General features: G+C 46.8%; 1 protein-coding gene across 7 annotated transcripts in view; it reads left to right on the top strand.

Moving 5' to 3' along the window:
* Window positions 1–15,603, top strand: part of plch2a (phospholipase C, eta 2a) — a 123,593-nt gene that overhangs the window by 96,724 nt on the left and 11,266 nt on the right. For all 7 annotated transcript variants that reach the window (XR_013452467.1, XM_078087691.1, XM_078087690.1 and 4 more), the window contains 13 exons: window positions 3,613–3,706; window positions 4,118–4,321; window positions 4,779–4,899; window positions 7,187–7,358; window positions 9,441–9,548; window positions 11,384–11,539; window positions 12,339–12,437; window positions 13,509–13,609; window positions 13,743–13,831; window positions 14,066–14,248; window positions 14,347–14,454; window positions 14,756–14,880; window positions 15,068–15,152. Coding sequence is in view for 6 of the 7 variants with exons in the window: in XM_078087691.1 (XP_077943817.1) it covers window positions 3,613–3,706; window positions 4,118–4,321; window positions 4,779–4,899; window positions 7,187–7,358; window positions 9,441–9,548; window positions 11,384–11,539; window positions 12,339–12,437; window positions 13,509–13,609; window positions 13,743–13,831; window positions 14,066–14,248; window positions 14,347–14,454; window positions 14,756–14,880; window positions 15,068–15,152 (1,645 nt within the window). In the remaining variant the exon portion in view is untranslated. The remainder of the gene's footprint in view (window positions 1–3,612; window positions 3,707–4,117; window positions 4,322–4,778; window positions 4,900–7,186; window positions 7,359–9,440; window positions 9,549–11,383; window positions 11,540–12,338; window positions 12,438–13,508; window positions 13,610–13,742; window positions 13,832–14,065; window positions 14,249–14,346; window positions 14,455–14,755; window positions 14,881–15,067; window positions 15,153–15,603) is intronic.

Below are 15,603 nucleotides of genomic sequence, written 5' to 3'. Positions count from 1 at the left end.
CAGAACCACCGTCAGACAGAACCACCGTCAGACAGAACCACCGTCAGACAGAACCACCGTCAGATAGAACCACCATCAGATAGAACCTCCATGACATAGAACCACCGTCAGATAGAACCACCGTCAGACAGAACCACCGTCAGATAGAACCACCGTCAGATAGAACCACCGTCAGATAGAACCAACTTCAGACAGAACCACCATCAGACAGAACCACCGTCAGATAGAACCACCATCAGATAGAACCTCCATGACATAGAACCACCATCAGGTAGAACCACTATCAGACAGAACCACCGTCACATAGAACCACCATCAGATAGAACCACCATCAGATAGAACCACCATCACATAGAACCACCATACACAGAAGCCTGTGGGGAGGGAGAGCACAGAGACTTTAGGAGAGGGTAATGTTGGTTTATGAGTAAAGTAATATGATTAATATCTAAAATAATAATAATGATGATGATGATGATGGCAGCAGCAGGTGTCAGCATGGCCACGGCAGGTGTCAGGACCAGGGTCCAGAAGGAACCACGATCTACGGAGACCTGCTAGGGGAGAAAGCACAAAAAAAACTCCCTGAAAGAAGCTGAATTAGTCATGTGCATTAATAAAACTTGAATTATGGTAGAAAGAGAGCGTGAGAGAGGAGCTCGGTGTGTCCTAAGAAGTCCCCCGGCATTCTAAGCCTATAGCAGCTTAACTAAGGGCTGGTCCGGACTAACCTGAGCCAGCCCTAACTATAGGCAGAATCAAAGAGGAACGTTTTAAGTTTTACTTTAAAAGAGCTGACCGAATCTGCCCCCCGGACTGAAAGTGGAACCTGGTTCCACAAAAGAGGAGCTTGATAACTGAAGGCTCTGGCCCCCAGCCTACTTTTTAAAACCATAGGAACAACAAGTAACCAGCATCTATGGAGCGCAGCTGCCTTGTAGGGCAATAAGGTGTTACAAGCTCTTTAAGATACGACGGTGCCTCACCAGCAAGTGCCTTGTAGGTGAGGAGAAGTACCTTAAAATCTATTCTTGATTTAACAGGGAGCCAGTGCAGAGAAGTTAATACAGGAGTGATATGATCCCTATTCTTAGTTCTTGTTAATACACGTGCTGCAGCATTCTGAATCAGCTGGAGAGGCTTAAGAGATTTACAAGAGCAGCCTGATAACAAAGAATTACAGTAGTCCAGTCTGGAAGTGACAAACGCATGAACTAATGTTTCTGCATCACTTTGAGACAGGAAGTTCCTGATTTTTGATATGTTACGTAGATGGAAATAGGCAGTCCTTGAAGTCTTCTTTATATGCGAGTTGAAGGTCATATCCTGGTCGAAGAGAACTCCCAGATTCCTGACGGTGCTGCTGGGTACCAGAGCAATTCCATCCATAAAAACTGTATCACGCGACAGCTGGCTTCGAAGGCGCTCTGGGCCTATCAGGATAACTTCCGTTTTTTCTGAGTTTAGCATCAGGAAGTCAGTCTCTTCTGGTTTAATCGACAGATAGAGATGAGTCCTTGGTCCGATGCAAGTAGAAGATCATCCGTAATTTTCTGCTGTTTCTGTACTGTGATGCACTCGGAATCCTGACTGGAAATCCTCGAACAAAGCATTGTTTTGTAGAAAGTCACATAATTGATTTGCGACGGATTTCTCAAGGATCTTAGAGAGGAAGGGAAGATTAGAGAGGTCTGTAGTTAGCCAACACCTCTGGAGCAAGAGTCGGTTTCTTAAGAAGAGCTTTAATCACAGCTACCTTGAAGGACTGTGGTACATGTCCTGTCAACAAAGACAGATTCATTATATCCAGTAAAAAGTTGGAATCAGAGACAAGTAGAAGTTTTAGACTTTGAAATTGTAGATGTCAGTTGATCAAGGTTGATGGAAGAAAAGGCATCTAAACAGGCATCAGGGCCCACTGCTGCATCCAAGGTTCCCACATCTGAGGACAGGTCGGCACCGGTTGAAGGCAGGAGACCATCAATTTTCTCTTTTGGGGGATTTTTCAGTTGGAGATTTTATGTTCAAGTTTCAGATATTTAGTTTTTTCACTTTTGGATTATTTTTTTTCACATTCAATCTTTTGGTCCTGATCTGGTGCAGGGGGCGGGGCATCAACTGAGAGGCGCGTCCTCTTATTCACTCAATAATCAACACTTTCGATACACTCTATTTAGCACTGAACGTAATCACATTTGTTTTTGAAATGATCCAAACCTTTGGCCTGGATTAGGAGTTGAGGAAGGGGCTGCAGACCCCGGCAGGCTCACTGCTTCCTGACTCCACGCCCAAGTTTGAATAAAACTGTATAGTGTGTCACGACCTTCAGAATCCAGTACGACTCCCAAACTTCCCGCAACACGGAGACCAACCGGCGATCACCACCAAACCAAACGCACCAACCCCTGAACAGCTGATCAACACGTAAACAAAGACACACAAAATCTACACACCTGATTATCAAACAAATCACTGACCACAGCTGGACGAGCCCCCATTTGTCACGACCGGCTCTTTGGGCCATGACAGGATTGGAGTTGCACTGTTTAAAGAGGTTTAACATGTTCTTTATTTAACATAAGACAACAAAAAATCCACAAACATTCCAGATGGGACGTGAACGTCGGTACTATCAGTAGTGTAGGATGTGCATGAGGGTAGAGGGTAAGAGACGGGTGTTGTCAAGGGCATCGAACTAAAAGGAAACCGGAGTAACCACGGCGGCTGCCCTACCACACCACAGACGTCTGCTGGGGGGGAGAGAGAGTGAATGAACGCTGGGTTTTCAATCACCAAACCTGAATCCCACTGGGAGGCGGCTGCCTCCACAGCAGCGGTGCCACAGGTCTGAGTCTTTTCTTTGAACTTACTCTTCAAAAAGTTGCACATTTTCTCCTCTAAATCCAATCTGAGCTACAAAGCTACGTGTGGATATTTCTGTTGCTGTCATGTCAGTGTTACACAATCAGTGGCCTATTGGTGCTCAAGGTTCTTTCTAAAACCTAACAAACGGAATTAGGGATTTTGGATGAAGTACATTGCATCACTAGTAATGCCATCGGCAGGAAAAGAAACAGCTTGTCTTTGTTTGCGTGTGTGTGTTTCTTCCTTCAGCTAATTTCCCCTCTGGCAGGCGTGTAGAAGCACAAGGATCTGTTTGAACAGCCAAACCGATCAGCTGGGCTGTATTTCTCTCCAATTATCCTCAGCGTTTACATCTGGCAGTGTGATGGATCTGGCAATCCGTCCGTTATAGATGGGAGCAGTTTAGCTGGAAATGATGGCGCGATGCACTCGAGGCGTCTCTGCTGGTATAATTAACCACAGACTGTGCTGCTATCTGTTTGTGCCTCAATAAGAAGTGTGCTGTATTTCTGTGGGAAGACAAACATCCCACAGCCGACACCACTTCCCCCGCTGCCTGACCCCCTCTGCAGCTGCACCAAACCCCCCCGGCACCCCATAATCCCCAGCACCTGTCCGGCCTAACCTTTCCGCCTGCCCATGGACCCCTTTTTACAAGCCGTTGGATGCTGCTACGTGGACTTGTAGGCACGTCTCCTAACTGAATGTTCCTTAGTGAGGTGTGAAATGCGTTTGTGTAATTCCCAGATGAGCAAGGTGACCAAGGAGCATTGCCTGGAGATCATCAATAAGTTTGAGCCCTGCTCCGAGAACCAGAAGGAAGGAGTTCTGGGAATCGATGGTAAGTTCGTTGGTCATCGTGGATGGAGGTTTTCTATTTCTATCAACATATTAATGCATGTGCATCCATCTAAAAATGTCCTCCTCAACCACTTACCTCCTCATGTCTTTAGATGACCAACATGTCTGCCAGTACATTACATATTAATATTATTTTCTACAAATGTTTTTTATTTGGGAGCTGCAGGCCCACTTTTTAACTGTAAGGGACAAAACTTCAGTACATTGCTAGAGAATAATATTTCTTGTTATTTTCACGTGGAAAGTTTAAACATTGTAATGAATAAATGTAAGTATGACTGTACCTGTGTGAAAAAGGTTTTCTGAACCCCCCCCCCACACACATGGCTGACCACTGGCCTCCACGTGGACTGAAGTGTAGTTAAATGCTGTCTGTCAAACTGCCTCCCAGGGATTACCAACTACATGCGCAGCCCGGCGGGGGACATCTTCAACCCGGACCACTACAACGTGAGCCAGGACATGAACCAGCCGCTGTGCCACTACTTCATCGCCTCCTCACACAACACCTACCTGATGGGGGACCAGCTCATGTCCCAGTCCAGGGTGGACATGTACGCCTGGGTGCTGCAGGCCGGCTGCCGCTGCGTGGAAGGTCAGCAGGGACATGTGGGACATCCCCGTGTAGACATAGTGGTACCCAAGAGCAGTTTAAAGCAGGGCCACTTCTAAATCCTGTTGATCTTAGTAAGAAACGGTCCTGTTGACCAGAGGCAGGCAGGACGCTGCACACGTAAGACAATGAAGTGATCTCTGCTGTGCTTCATCACAGAGCCTGAGTTGGGTTTAAGCTGCGAGCTGGAACCTGATTCAGTGCATTCACTTCACTGTGAACTTTTCCCCCTGCAGCATCCACTACGCTCTTTCATTGATAATACCATGTAGACAGAATAATACAAAATGAATAGTGTGAATATTTAGTGTCTCTTTGTGTGTAACTGTAACTGAGTGGAATGGGGAGGTTACGCCCCCTCCTGGCACATTGCTAGAACACTTCCACACGCATACACTATACCGGTCAGTACCAACGTTCATCTCTTCCTTGTCCACAGTGGACTGTTGGGACGGTCAGGACGGTGAGCCCATTGTCCACCACGGATACACCCTCACCTCCAAGATCCTCTTCAATGACGTCATCGAGACCATCAACAAGTACGCCTTCGTCAAGAACGAGTATGTCTACACACACACACACACAGCGTTGATATTTCCTCCACTTTACACGTATTGCTATTCACACAGTGTGTGTGTGCGGGGCTTAAGGGGCACGTGGTATGGACGTGCACGCTGTGGGTGTAGACCGCCGTGTTGCATCACGGGGGAAATGAGGCTCGCAGTGGGAGGACTGGGTTGGATGGGTTTAATGTTGAAGCGTATTCGTGGTATTGGTATTAGTGAGAGAGAACTTCGTCACATCACACTGTGCAGTTAATCTTTCTTACACCTTGATTGTCCATACGTTTGTTTATTTTGTTATTTTGACTTTCGCTGAACAAAAAGTGTGACATCAGATCGTAAATGACAGAAAAGAAGCAATAAAAAATATTAATGAGATGAATAGGGGGGGTCGGCCATCGCTCTTTTAGGTGAACTGCACTTGTCGTCTTTCCCCTTGTATACAGTCCATTTTGACCCTTAGACAATCCAATATGAATCAAACAATATACAGTCATTTAACTACTGTACACATTAAGGCCTGTGGGAAAGACTCTTTATCCTTCCCTGATGGATAGATTTGGGATTATATAAACCCAGTCAAACATAATGGTTAAAATGTGATAAACTATGCGGTTTAAGGTGTCATTATTGAAGTGCATTAGCTGTTGGCTGAGGATACCATGCATGCAGTGTTATGTGATTATGTGACTTGGACGGTGTGATCATTGAATGTACGTCAGCAGTAAGCGAACAGGTGTCGGTCAGAGAGGGATTCAGATGGAGCCGGGAGGGAGTCATGTGATGCCTTGGAGAAGAAAGGAATTCACGAGGGAGGAGCTGTGCTTAAACGTGCAGCCAATCACATACGACTGTACAAGTCCTTGTGAAACGTTATACTACTCGTACTATTTCACTTTTACTGCATTGCTTCTGTTATTAAATGCGTTTTTAAACTCGAGCCGGTCGACTGTTAGGCTTGTCGCCTCAGAAGCAGCGAGGGTAACGGTATAGTTATCAGAACTCTAAAGTGGAAGTGAATGGCTTCGCATCTCTGTCCCCCATCGCTGTATTTAAAGACGTGGCTCACAGCCACATTTGATCCGGGCTTTCATTTCGATTTACCCGAACGCTTCTGAGCCAACGCATCCCTGCAAATCTTCAGTCCACACTCCACATGCAGACGGAGACACATCCCTGTAAATTCCTATTGACACCTGTGAGGAGTGAAAGAGCACGCCCCCCCCTCCCCCCCCTCTAACAACTACAGTAGAAGGTGATAATCTCACCCACGTGCAGAGAGACAGGATGCAGAAAAACCTATTTTTAGATTCCGTCTCTTTAAGTAGAATGAAGGAGCAACACTCGTCTTGTGTATTCCATCAAAACATACTCCACGGATAATTGTTTAAAAGGGATCCACTTAACAACCCGACCTGGGACGTCTGACTGGGACGGCCACGGTCCATGAACGTCGTGAAGCCGAGCCAGAGGCTTCTGTAGTCTTATATTTAGAACATACTGTACGTCCACAGAGGACAGTGTGTTGACATGGGTCCCCGTGACTACATGATGTTTTCATGCGTTTGGGTTGGCGATACCAGCACTGAAGTGTTCTCTGGCAGAGGACCTTTGAGGTGCCTCTTCACAAGGTTTTTAGTGAGCCATCAAACAATTGGATCTACTGGAATAAGAGTGGCGTGTTTTCATTTTAGCAAAATCCATGTCTCTTAGACTTCGGTGTGTAATGATAATTGATACTGATCATCTGCTGGGCAGCGACACAGCGTTGCAAACCGCACTGACAGAAGCTGATTTAGTCTCAAACTGAGACACACTGACAATAAGGTTGCAAAGCTCCCCTCCTGCTTGATTTGTTCATGTGTGACGTTGAAAGTCTCTGCATAAACATTTTAATATAAACTCCACGAGAGTAGCGCACGCCAGCACCGAGACTCGCGCGGCGACTCGTCAGTTTGATCAGTCAAACTGGGCTCGCGTGGAGGATCTAAATGATCATGATTCTCTGAATTGAAAGATTTGACAGTGACTTAAAGTGTCTTAAAGTAAGGATGGACTAATGTTGAGTGGTTGCTGCCATAATCTGGATTAGAACTGTAGTGGAATAGGCCTTTTCACTGTATAGGACTGCGTACCAACAAGACAGTCCGTAAACAAACTCTAGACAACAGCGTGCCGTATATTCAATACGCATCTCCAATGTATGCTAAAGAGAGAATGAGAGTGACTATACGTTCTAAAGCCATGTCCTCGCTCTCTCCCTGACCCTTTGTGACTCTGTCAGATACCCTGTCATCCTCTCCATCGAGAACCACTGCAGTGTTCCCCAGCAGAAGAAGATGGCCCGGTACCTGACAGAGATCCTGGGGGACAAGCTGGACCTGTCCAACATCAAAGCCGACGAGTCGGGGCGGCTGCCGTCTCCGGCCGCACTGAAGGGCAAGATCCTCGTCAAGGTACAATGACAATCACTACTGGCGCAGTGGTACCAGTGGTTGGTGCGTTGCAGTACACTTCATTGTTGCAATGTAATGTCCCAACTGCTCAACCAGTCACCATCACTGGAAAGTACCTGCTCCTGGGGTCAAAGGTTTACCCCGTCTCGCGCCTGGGATCGACTCAGCGACCCTGTGTGCAGAATAAGGGATGGATTTATTGGCAGAAGTGGAGTATAAAACTGTTTTCACTAGTGCATGATCAAATGCAAACAAAGAATTGTGTAATTGTAATTACTCTTTACCTTTGCATAGGGAGCAGTTCCTCTTCAGCTCTGAAACTTATAAAGAGGATGTTCTCTTTTAAATGTGAGCTTGAATTGGGTGTCGTGAGTGCACCTCGAGTGCACTAAATCCTTTAAAGCTTTTTTTAAGTTGCGGTCGGTTTACAGTCAATTACCATCAAATTACCTGCGAATTGACGTGTGAAAGCTAATAGCTGATGCAAACCATCTGTCCAGGTTAGCGTTGTTTAAACCATTAGAGCAAAGGTGGTTTCCCACACGGCTTCAGCCAACAGAGGCATATGGAGTGATGGCAGCAGCCTTCAGCTGCCAGGGGAACAGTATTAGAGGGAATCAGGCTTTATAGATGCCAGATGCCTCCCACTCTACGCCCTGTACTACGCCCTATACTACGCCCTGTACTACGCCCTACACTTATACGATGCGCTGCACTGCAGCCACTCTACGCCCTATACTACGCCCTACACTACGCCCTATACTACGCCCTATACTACGCCCTATACTACGCCCTATACTACGCCCTACACTTATACGATGCTCTGCACTGCTGCTACTCTACGCCCTATACTACACCCTATACTACGCCCTGTACTACGCCCTACACTTATACGATGCTCTGCACTGCAGCCACTCTACGCCCTATACTACACCCTATACTACGCCCTGTACTACGCCCTACACTTATACGATGCTCTGCACTGCAGCCACTCTACGCCCTATACTACACCCTATACTACGCCCTATACTACGCCCTATACTACGCCCTACACTTATACGATGCTCTGCACTGCTGCTACTCTACGCCCTATACTACACCCTATACTACGCCCTGTACTACGCCCTACACTTATACGATGCTCTGCACTGCAGCCTATCTACGCCCTATACTACGCCCTACACTTATACGATGCGCTGCACTGCAGCCACTCTACGCCCTATACTACACCCTATACTACGCCCTACACTTATACGATGCTCTGTACTGCAGCTACTCTACACCCTATACTACGCCCTGTACTACGCCCTACACTTATACGATGCGCTGCACTGCAGCCACTCTACGCCCTATACTACACCCTATACTACGCCCTACACTTATACGATGCGCTGCACTGCGTGTACTCTACGCCCTATACTACGCCCTACACTTATACGATGCTCTGTACTGCAGCTACTCTACACCCTATACTACGCCCTATACTACACCCTATACTACGCCCTACACTTATACGATGCTCTGTACTGCAGCTACTCTACACCCTATACTACGCCCTACACTTATACGATGCTCTGTACTGCAGCTACTCTACACCCTATACTACGCCCTATACTACACCCTATACTACGCCCTACACTTATACGATGCTCTGCACTGCTGCTACTCTACGCCCTATACTACGCCCTGTACTACGCCCTACACTTATACGATGCGCTGCACTGCGTGTACTCTACGCCCTATACTACGCCCTGTACTACGCCCTACACTTATACGATGCTCTGTACTGCAGCTACTCTACGCCCTATACTACACCCTATACTACGCCCTATACTACGCCCTACACATATACGATGCTCTGCAGGTCTCTGGCGTGTCCGTTAACAGTACCCTGTCTCTGGAGTACATTTAGTATCACATGTAAAGTAGTAGAGGGAGAGGATGCTCCCTGCCTGGACTTGAGCTGAGTGTTTGCAGCACATGTTCCGTGTCTGAACCCCAGCGTTTGGCCTACCTAACCTCTGGTTTTATCTTGTTTATTCCAATGTGACACTTTGCTGTCCTGGGGTTTTTCTGCACTAGGGGAAGAAGCTGCCCGACAACATTGATGAGAACGCAGAGGAGGGAGACGTTTCAGACGAGGACAGTGCTGATGAGATGGAGGACGACTGCAAGCTGATGAATGGAGATGTATGTACCTCTTTTGGTCTGTTCCTCTGTATCCTGCCGACCACTGTTACAGGCAGCAGATGCAATGTGCCTGTGTGTATTTCCTGCTGGTGTAAGTGAGCTGTCTCTGACTGTGTCCTACAATGCTATCCTTGCTGTTTGCTTCAGCCTCTGTCTTTCTGCGTGGCTATTCCTTCTCATTTCCTGCTCTTCTCTCTTCCCGTTTGTCCTTTCTTCTCCAACTGTTGCTCACTTCTGTCAAAGTGGAAGGTACTGTATACAAAGCTCATCCTCCACCTCTCACAAACCTCATCCAGTCATTTGCCATACTCTGTCCTTCCACCTGATGGGGAAACACTGTACCACAAACTAACCTTCCATAGAAGCAGCATCAGGTCGCAGAGAGCTAATAGTATTTTTGATCTGAAGCTCTGGATGTGTAAGTGTTGTTTGTATAGTGTTCACTTAAACTGATATAGACATCTTTATGTGTCTCTGATTGCTTTGCTCTTGTCTTTAGTAAAACAATGAGTGACTCACACAATCACACTACACAACATGCACACTATCCCTTAGAGTTTGGCTCCAGAGATGTCAGAGAGCGTTTTAACTTGCTCACATTATTGCAACTAATGCTTTGATGAGACATCTGTATGGCAGCACGTGTGGACTAACTACACATCTTTAAATACTGAGGCTTCAGCTGTCAGAAAAGGTCCAGATTTTCTTTCCTGAAGTGAGAACCATAATCCACCGTAAACTAGAATCTGATCTGAACGGTTTGATATCACACATTTAATCCCCCTGCATTATTTTAATCCTATCACATGTTCTTGGATAAGAAAATCTCTGCTGTTCCATTTGACACACCTGTACCTGAGTACTTGAGCATGTTGCCTGTGGGTGAGGGAGACACTGCCACCATGTGGCTGAACGCAGCATGTGCATATGACTGTCAGCGAGGCGTCCAACCGCCATGTGTCCATAAGCACATACTTCATCTTTATAATGCGTGTCCCACATCATCATTCTCTGCCATCACGAAAAGGTGCAGCTATGGAAGCTCTGCCTCATGTCCCAGAATGCATTGCTTCACCTCCCTTGTGAAACGTGAGGTCTGGTGGGATGCTGCATGACTTGTTTTTCTACTTCTCCACCATATTAGCTGAAATACCGGCAGGTGACTTGGTGATCCACGTCCTGCATCATGCAGCACCTCTCAATGCAAATCGTTTTGACTGAATCTGTCTTTTCCAGTGTGACTCAGCGCGTTCCACATTTGCTCTGTTGCTCGCCGTAAATAGACATGGACGCGTTTTTCCACCTGTGTTTATGATTCAAGGTGAAGAGAAAGTTTAACGGCAATGATCTTTGTTGGTGATCAATGAAACCAGTGGAGAAGAAAACTGGTTCACCAGGTATCAAACGTTTTTAAAGTTCTGGTGGGTACAAATATCCGACTGAAAGCATTAGTGGCACCAGTTTATTGCCAAAAAAACTAAAATGAGATGAATTTGTCCTGACTACAAAATAATATATGCAGCAATAGAACATCCTGAAAACCTGAAGAGAAAAACCGATCTTGATATTCATCGGCCAAATGTTTTTCTGTTCTCCTGTCACAGATTAGTACATACATTAATAAATAGCTTTGATAAATGATGAATCACCTCCTTTTTTTCAGTCGCCAGATTTTTTCCTGCAACCTGTTTCATAAATAGATTGAGGAATGAAGTGAGATCATGTTGAGCAGTTACAAAGTCATCAACGTTAAAATGCAAAGGTGTGCAGGGCTGTTGCGTGTGATCCCGTGTTAGAATCCTAACCCTGCGTCCTCCTGTCCCGTCTCCCTCAAGACGTCAGCCAACAGGAAGCAGGTGGAGAACATGGCCAAGAAAAAGCTGGACAACCTGCTGAAGGAGTCCAAGATCCGGGACCGCGAGGACCCGGACAGCTTCACCATCGCCGCCCTGCCTCCTGCTGGGAAGGCCTCGGACCAGCCGGGCCCCAAGGTGAGCCCCCCTCCCTCAGGAGAGATGCCCCCATACATCAGTGGCCGGGTGGTCTGATTCAAGAGAGCACTAGTGCATGACTAAGAAACCACTACAACAACTACTTTTATGCATTTCAGGAAGCTCACTTAAAGTACAGACTGGTTTTAGAATCTTTTATGGAATGTATTGATTGTTATTTCTGTGAAGTTTAGTGTGGTTATCTCTAATGGGGCTGTGAGGCAAAGCCCTGCTTCTAAATGTTTGCCTTGAGCATCCACGCCTGTATTTGTATTTCTGTTCTGCCTCGCTGTCTGTTGTGTGCGATGATGAAGTGGCTCATTCATTAGAATGGGACTGGATGAGAGGAAGGTACGTGATACATGAGCCCTCCTGCGCTCACTGAATATCAACTAACTGCAAGTCATTTCAATCATGTGGCAGAGACAAAATATGCTCATTGTGTTTTTTATCTTTTTGATCCATTTATTTCAAAACAGTTGCTAGTTTTTGTGGGAGGTATAAATCTTGTTTTTCATGAGGTATTTGTTGCTGTTTTACTCCTTTCTGCCACTAGAGGCTGAAGGCTGTTGTTATTGGACTAAAAGCATTCCAGACTTGTTTGTGACGCAGTATGTGACTGCATTCAGCGTTCATGGAGACCCTGAAGGCTGGAAAAGCTCCTCCTCAACATGTTCTCGATGCATAAACACAGATGACAAAACAATTTAGTTCAAAATGACAAAACCGTTTTGTTGTTTCTTTCTGGTCCCGCGTGTCTAAAGTGTTTGATAACCGAGCCCCTTCCCTGTGACGGCAGAGTAAAAGTGATGATGGGACGGACACGGCAGACGAGGCCAATCCCAGCAGCAACAAGCGCACCGGGCGCTCCTTCATGGGGAGCTTCTCCAAACGCAAGGTTGGCCTCTGCTTTCCTCCTGCTCCATCTTCTCCTTCTCCCTTTTGTCTGACCGGGCCGGTGCAAATCCCATTCCCCACCTGAATATGAGGTCCAAGGTGTCCTCACACTGATCACAGGAAACCGCGTGACACCTGATCAAACGGACCACAGCACGGGGCAGGTAGTGCTCAGGTTACCAAGGAAACCGGATGCAGGAGATTTTCTTTCTCATTTGGATGTGTTCGGGACCTTTGTGGGCGTAACCCTCTTTAGAACCATGGCGCCTATGTGTTGGATCAGGAGTGGGCATCCAATAGGAAGCTACACATGACTCAAGGCCGTTTCCTTCACTTGTGATGTGTCCTGCTGACCGTCGTCATGGGGACAGACATTAGACCTTCATACAGTGAGTTCTAAAATGAGGAAAGTAAAAAATAAAGTGTTGTATATTTTTTAGAAAGCCAGTTGGTCTAGAGGTCTTTTCTACATGCAAAGTACACTCTGATGTACGTGTGGCTGAATTGGATAGAATGTTTATAATATATACTGTATTATGTACACCTGTTTATATATACATATATATATGTATATATATATATATGTATATATGTATATGTGTGTTATATTGCTTGTTAACACAAATTGCAGCCAGTCACATGGCAGCAACCTGATGCATGTTGGGCTCCTTAGTACCAATTGAACAGGGTGTAAATGCTGCACCCTGGAGATGGTTGTGTGTTTAAATCCCAGTGGATCAGCCATGTGATTGGCTGATTACCAATCTGTGTTGACAAGCAGTGGAGCAGGTGTTCCTAATATGTCTTCTCATTCATGTCTTCATAGTTAATCATAGTTAGTCATCACATGTGAGTCGGAGTCGGCCCATTCGGGTTTCTTTCACTTGTCAATGTATTGCATGTTGTGTCCGGAGGCGGAGTCCAGGCATTACCCTGTTTCTTTGTCAACGCCCTCGTAACTTCAGGATGTGCGTCAACACATCTGCATTTGGAATGAATTGAATCGTGGTCAGCTAATGGAAACGCTCCATCACTCCCTAACCTCTGGCTTTAATAACTCCTTCCAACGCAGAAGAAGACCAGCAAGCTGAAGAAGACGTTGAGCTTTGAAGACACAGACACGGACCAGGAGAGTACAAGTAGCACCTCCCGGGCCCCGTTGCACCACAGCAAGTATGACAGCACGCACACACACGCACACACACACACACATGTCTGTAAATCCTGAGCCTTTTTTCTTCGATCATATGCAAACGATGTCACTGAGCAGGATGAATGTTCACTTTGCCCTTTGTTGACCCCTCAGGAAGAAGAAGACCATGAAGTTATCCAGAGCTCTGTCTGATCTTGTCAAGTACACATGCTCTGTGGGCCTCTATGATATCGAAGCCCAAGGTGAGCGGTTGTGCCCCCCCGTATGCTGACGGAGGGGATGAAATGACAAAGCACCTTTTCCCCCTTCAGGTCATATCCCACCAGCCCCCCACCTTTGAGCAGTCCAGTCACACCGCTCCAAACCCTCTTTCACTGGGACTTAACAATAGAAAGACACATTCAGTGCTTCTAACATCTGTATATGAAGCCACACATGAAGGCAGTGCTCTGTGCTTCTGTCCCCCCCCCCGGCAGCCAGCTGCAGCTGGCAGGTGTCGTCGCTCAGCGAGACCAAAGCCCACCAGGTGATGCAGCAGAAGGCGGCAACCTTCATCCAGTTCAACCAGCGGCAGCTGTCCCGCATCTACCCGTCCTCCTACCGCGTGGACTCGTCCAACTTCAACCCGCAGCCCTTCTGGAGCGCCGGCTGCCAGCTGGGTACGAGTCCACCGACCCGCCGCCGCTCACACGCGCTGTGGCCTCAAGGTCCTCGTAAGGCTGCTGACGATAATGAGAGGAACTGCCTTTGATTTCAGTCGCACTCAACTACCAGTCAGAGGGCCGGGTGCTCCAGCTCAACCGGGCCAAGTTCTACAGCAACGGCAACTGTGGCTACGTCCTTAAACCGGCCTCCATGTGTGACGGTCAGCATGCGACATGCTCTTCCATGGGCTTTAACACCGACCTTCTGCTAGTATATTCAAGTTGAGAGAAACAACTACTCTGCAGTCGGTATCTATGTTGTTATGTGTGTATATATACATTTTTATTTTTCCACCATATTGCTACCAGGTACTCAGTGAATCCTAGATTATCGTGTGCAAAAGGCTGTCTAGATGTCTGCTAGAGGAAGGAGCCTCCAGCAGATGCCACTGACTGCTTAGGATGGTTGTGATGAATCGGCCCATTTTGGTCGGAGTAAATGATCCTTTCGCCTCGCTGCAGGTGCCTTCAACCCCAACCTGGAGGACCCTCTGCCGGGCCAGATGAAGAAGCAACTGGTGCTGAAGATCATCAGTGGACAGCAGCTGCCCAAACCCAAAGACTCCATGCTGGGAGATCGAGGAGAAGTAGGACACACACACATTCCTATTGCAATATATATTGGGTGTGTTGTTTAGTGTACACACACAGTGTCAGCATCTCTGCTTTCGTCTCCTTGTGAGTGATGATGAAATCCCCCCCGGTTCAGTAAAGATGGATTCTATTTTCTGCTGTGAAGCAATAACTTGACGCTGTGTGACGTCTTTGTGTCAGATCATTGATCCCTTTGTGGAAGTGGAGGTCATCGGCCTCCCAGTGGACTGCTGCAAGGAGCAGACCAGAGTGGTGGATGATAATGGTGAGTTGAGTCACTCAGCTTCATCGGTCTTCATGAACTTCAGATTTCCTTCCATGTTCATGGCTGTGGAGTTATCAGGGGCCCATGCCGGACAGTTTGTGGTCCTACAGGGAGACGTCTGCTGAGGACCAGGCCGCTGATCCAGGGGTCCCATAACAGGCTTTGGGCTTAATCGGGGTTCAAAGGACAGCTACTCATGGAATATTCAGATCAATGTGACTGACTCTGACGTTCCACCGGTTCTCTTTCACACTGCTCACGTCACTGCCTGTTCGCTAGGGCACTTTATTTTTTAACTTTTATTCCTTTATTTTCAACTAACCCATAGCCTTATATTTTATGTTATTCCTTGTGCACTGTGGTCTTGTCGTCCATTGTGGTACTGTCTGCTGTTATGCACCAACCGCCAAGTCGCATTCCTCGTATGTGACATATTATGGCAATAAATGTT

This window comes from Gasterosteus aculeatus, chromosome 2, assembly GCF_964276395.1.
Source record: "Gasterosteus aculeatus chromosome 2, fGasAcu3.hap1.1, whole genome shotgun sequence".
NCBI classification, from domain to species: domain Eukaryota; kingdom Metazoa; phylum Chordata; class Actinopteri; order Perciformes; family Gasterosteidae; genus Gasterosteus; species Gasterosteus aculeatus.
The sequence above is the reverse complement of the archived record's forward strand: the minus strand, read 5'-3'. Positions and strand labels throughout refer to the sequence as shown.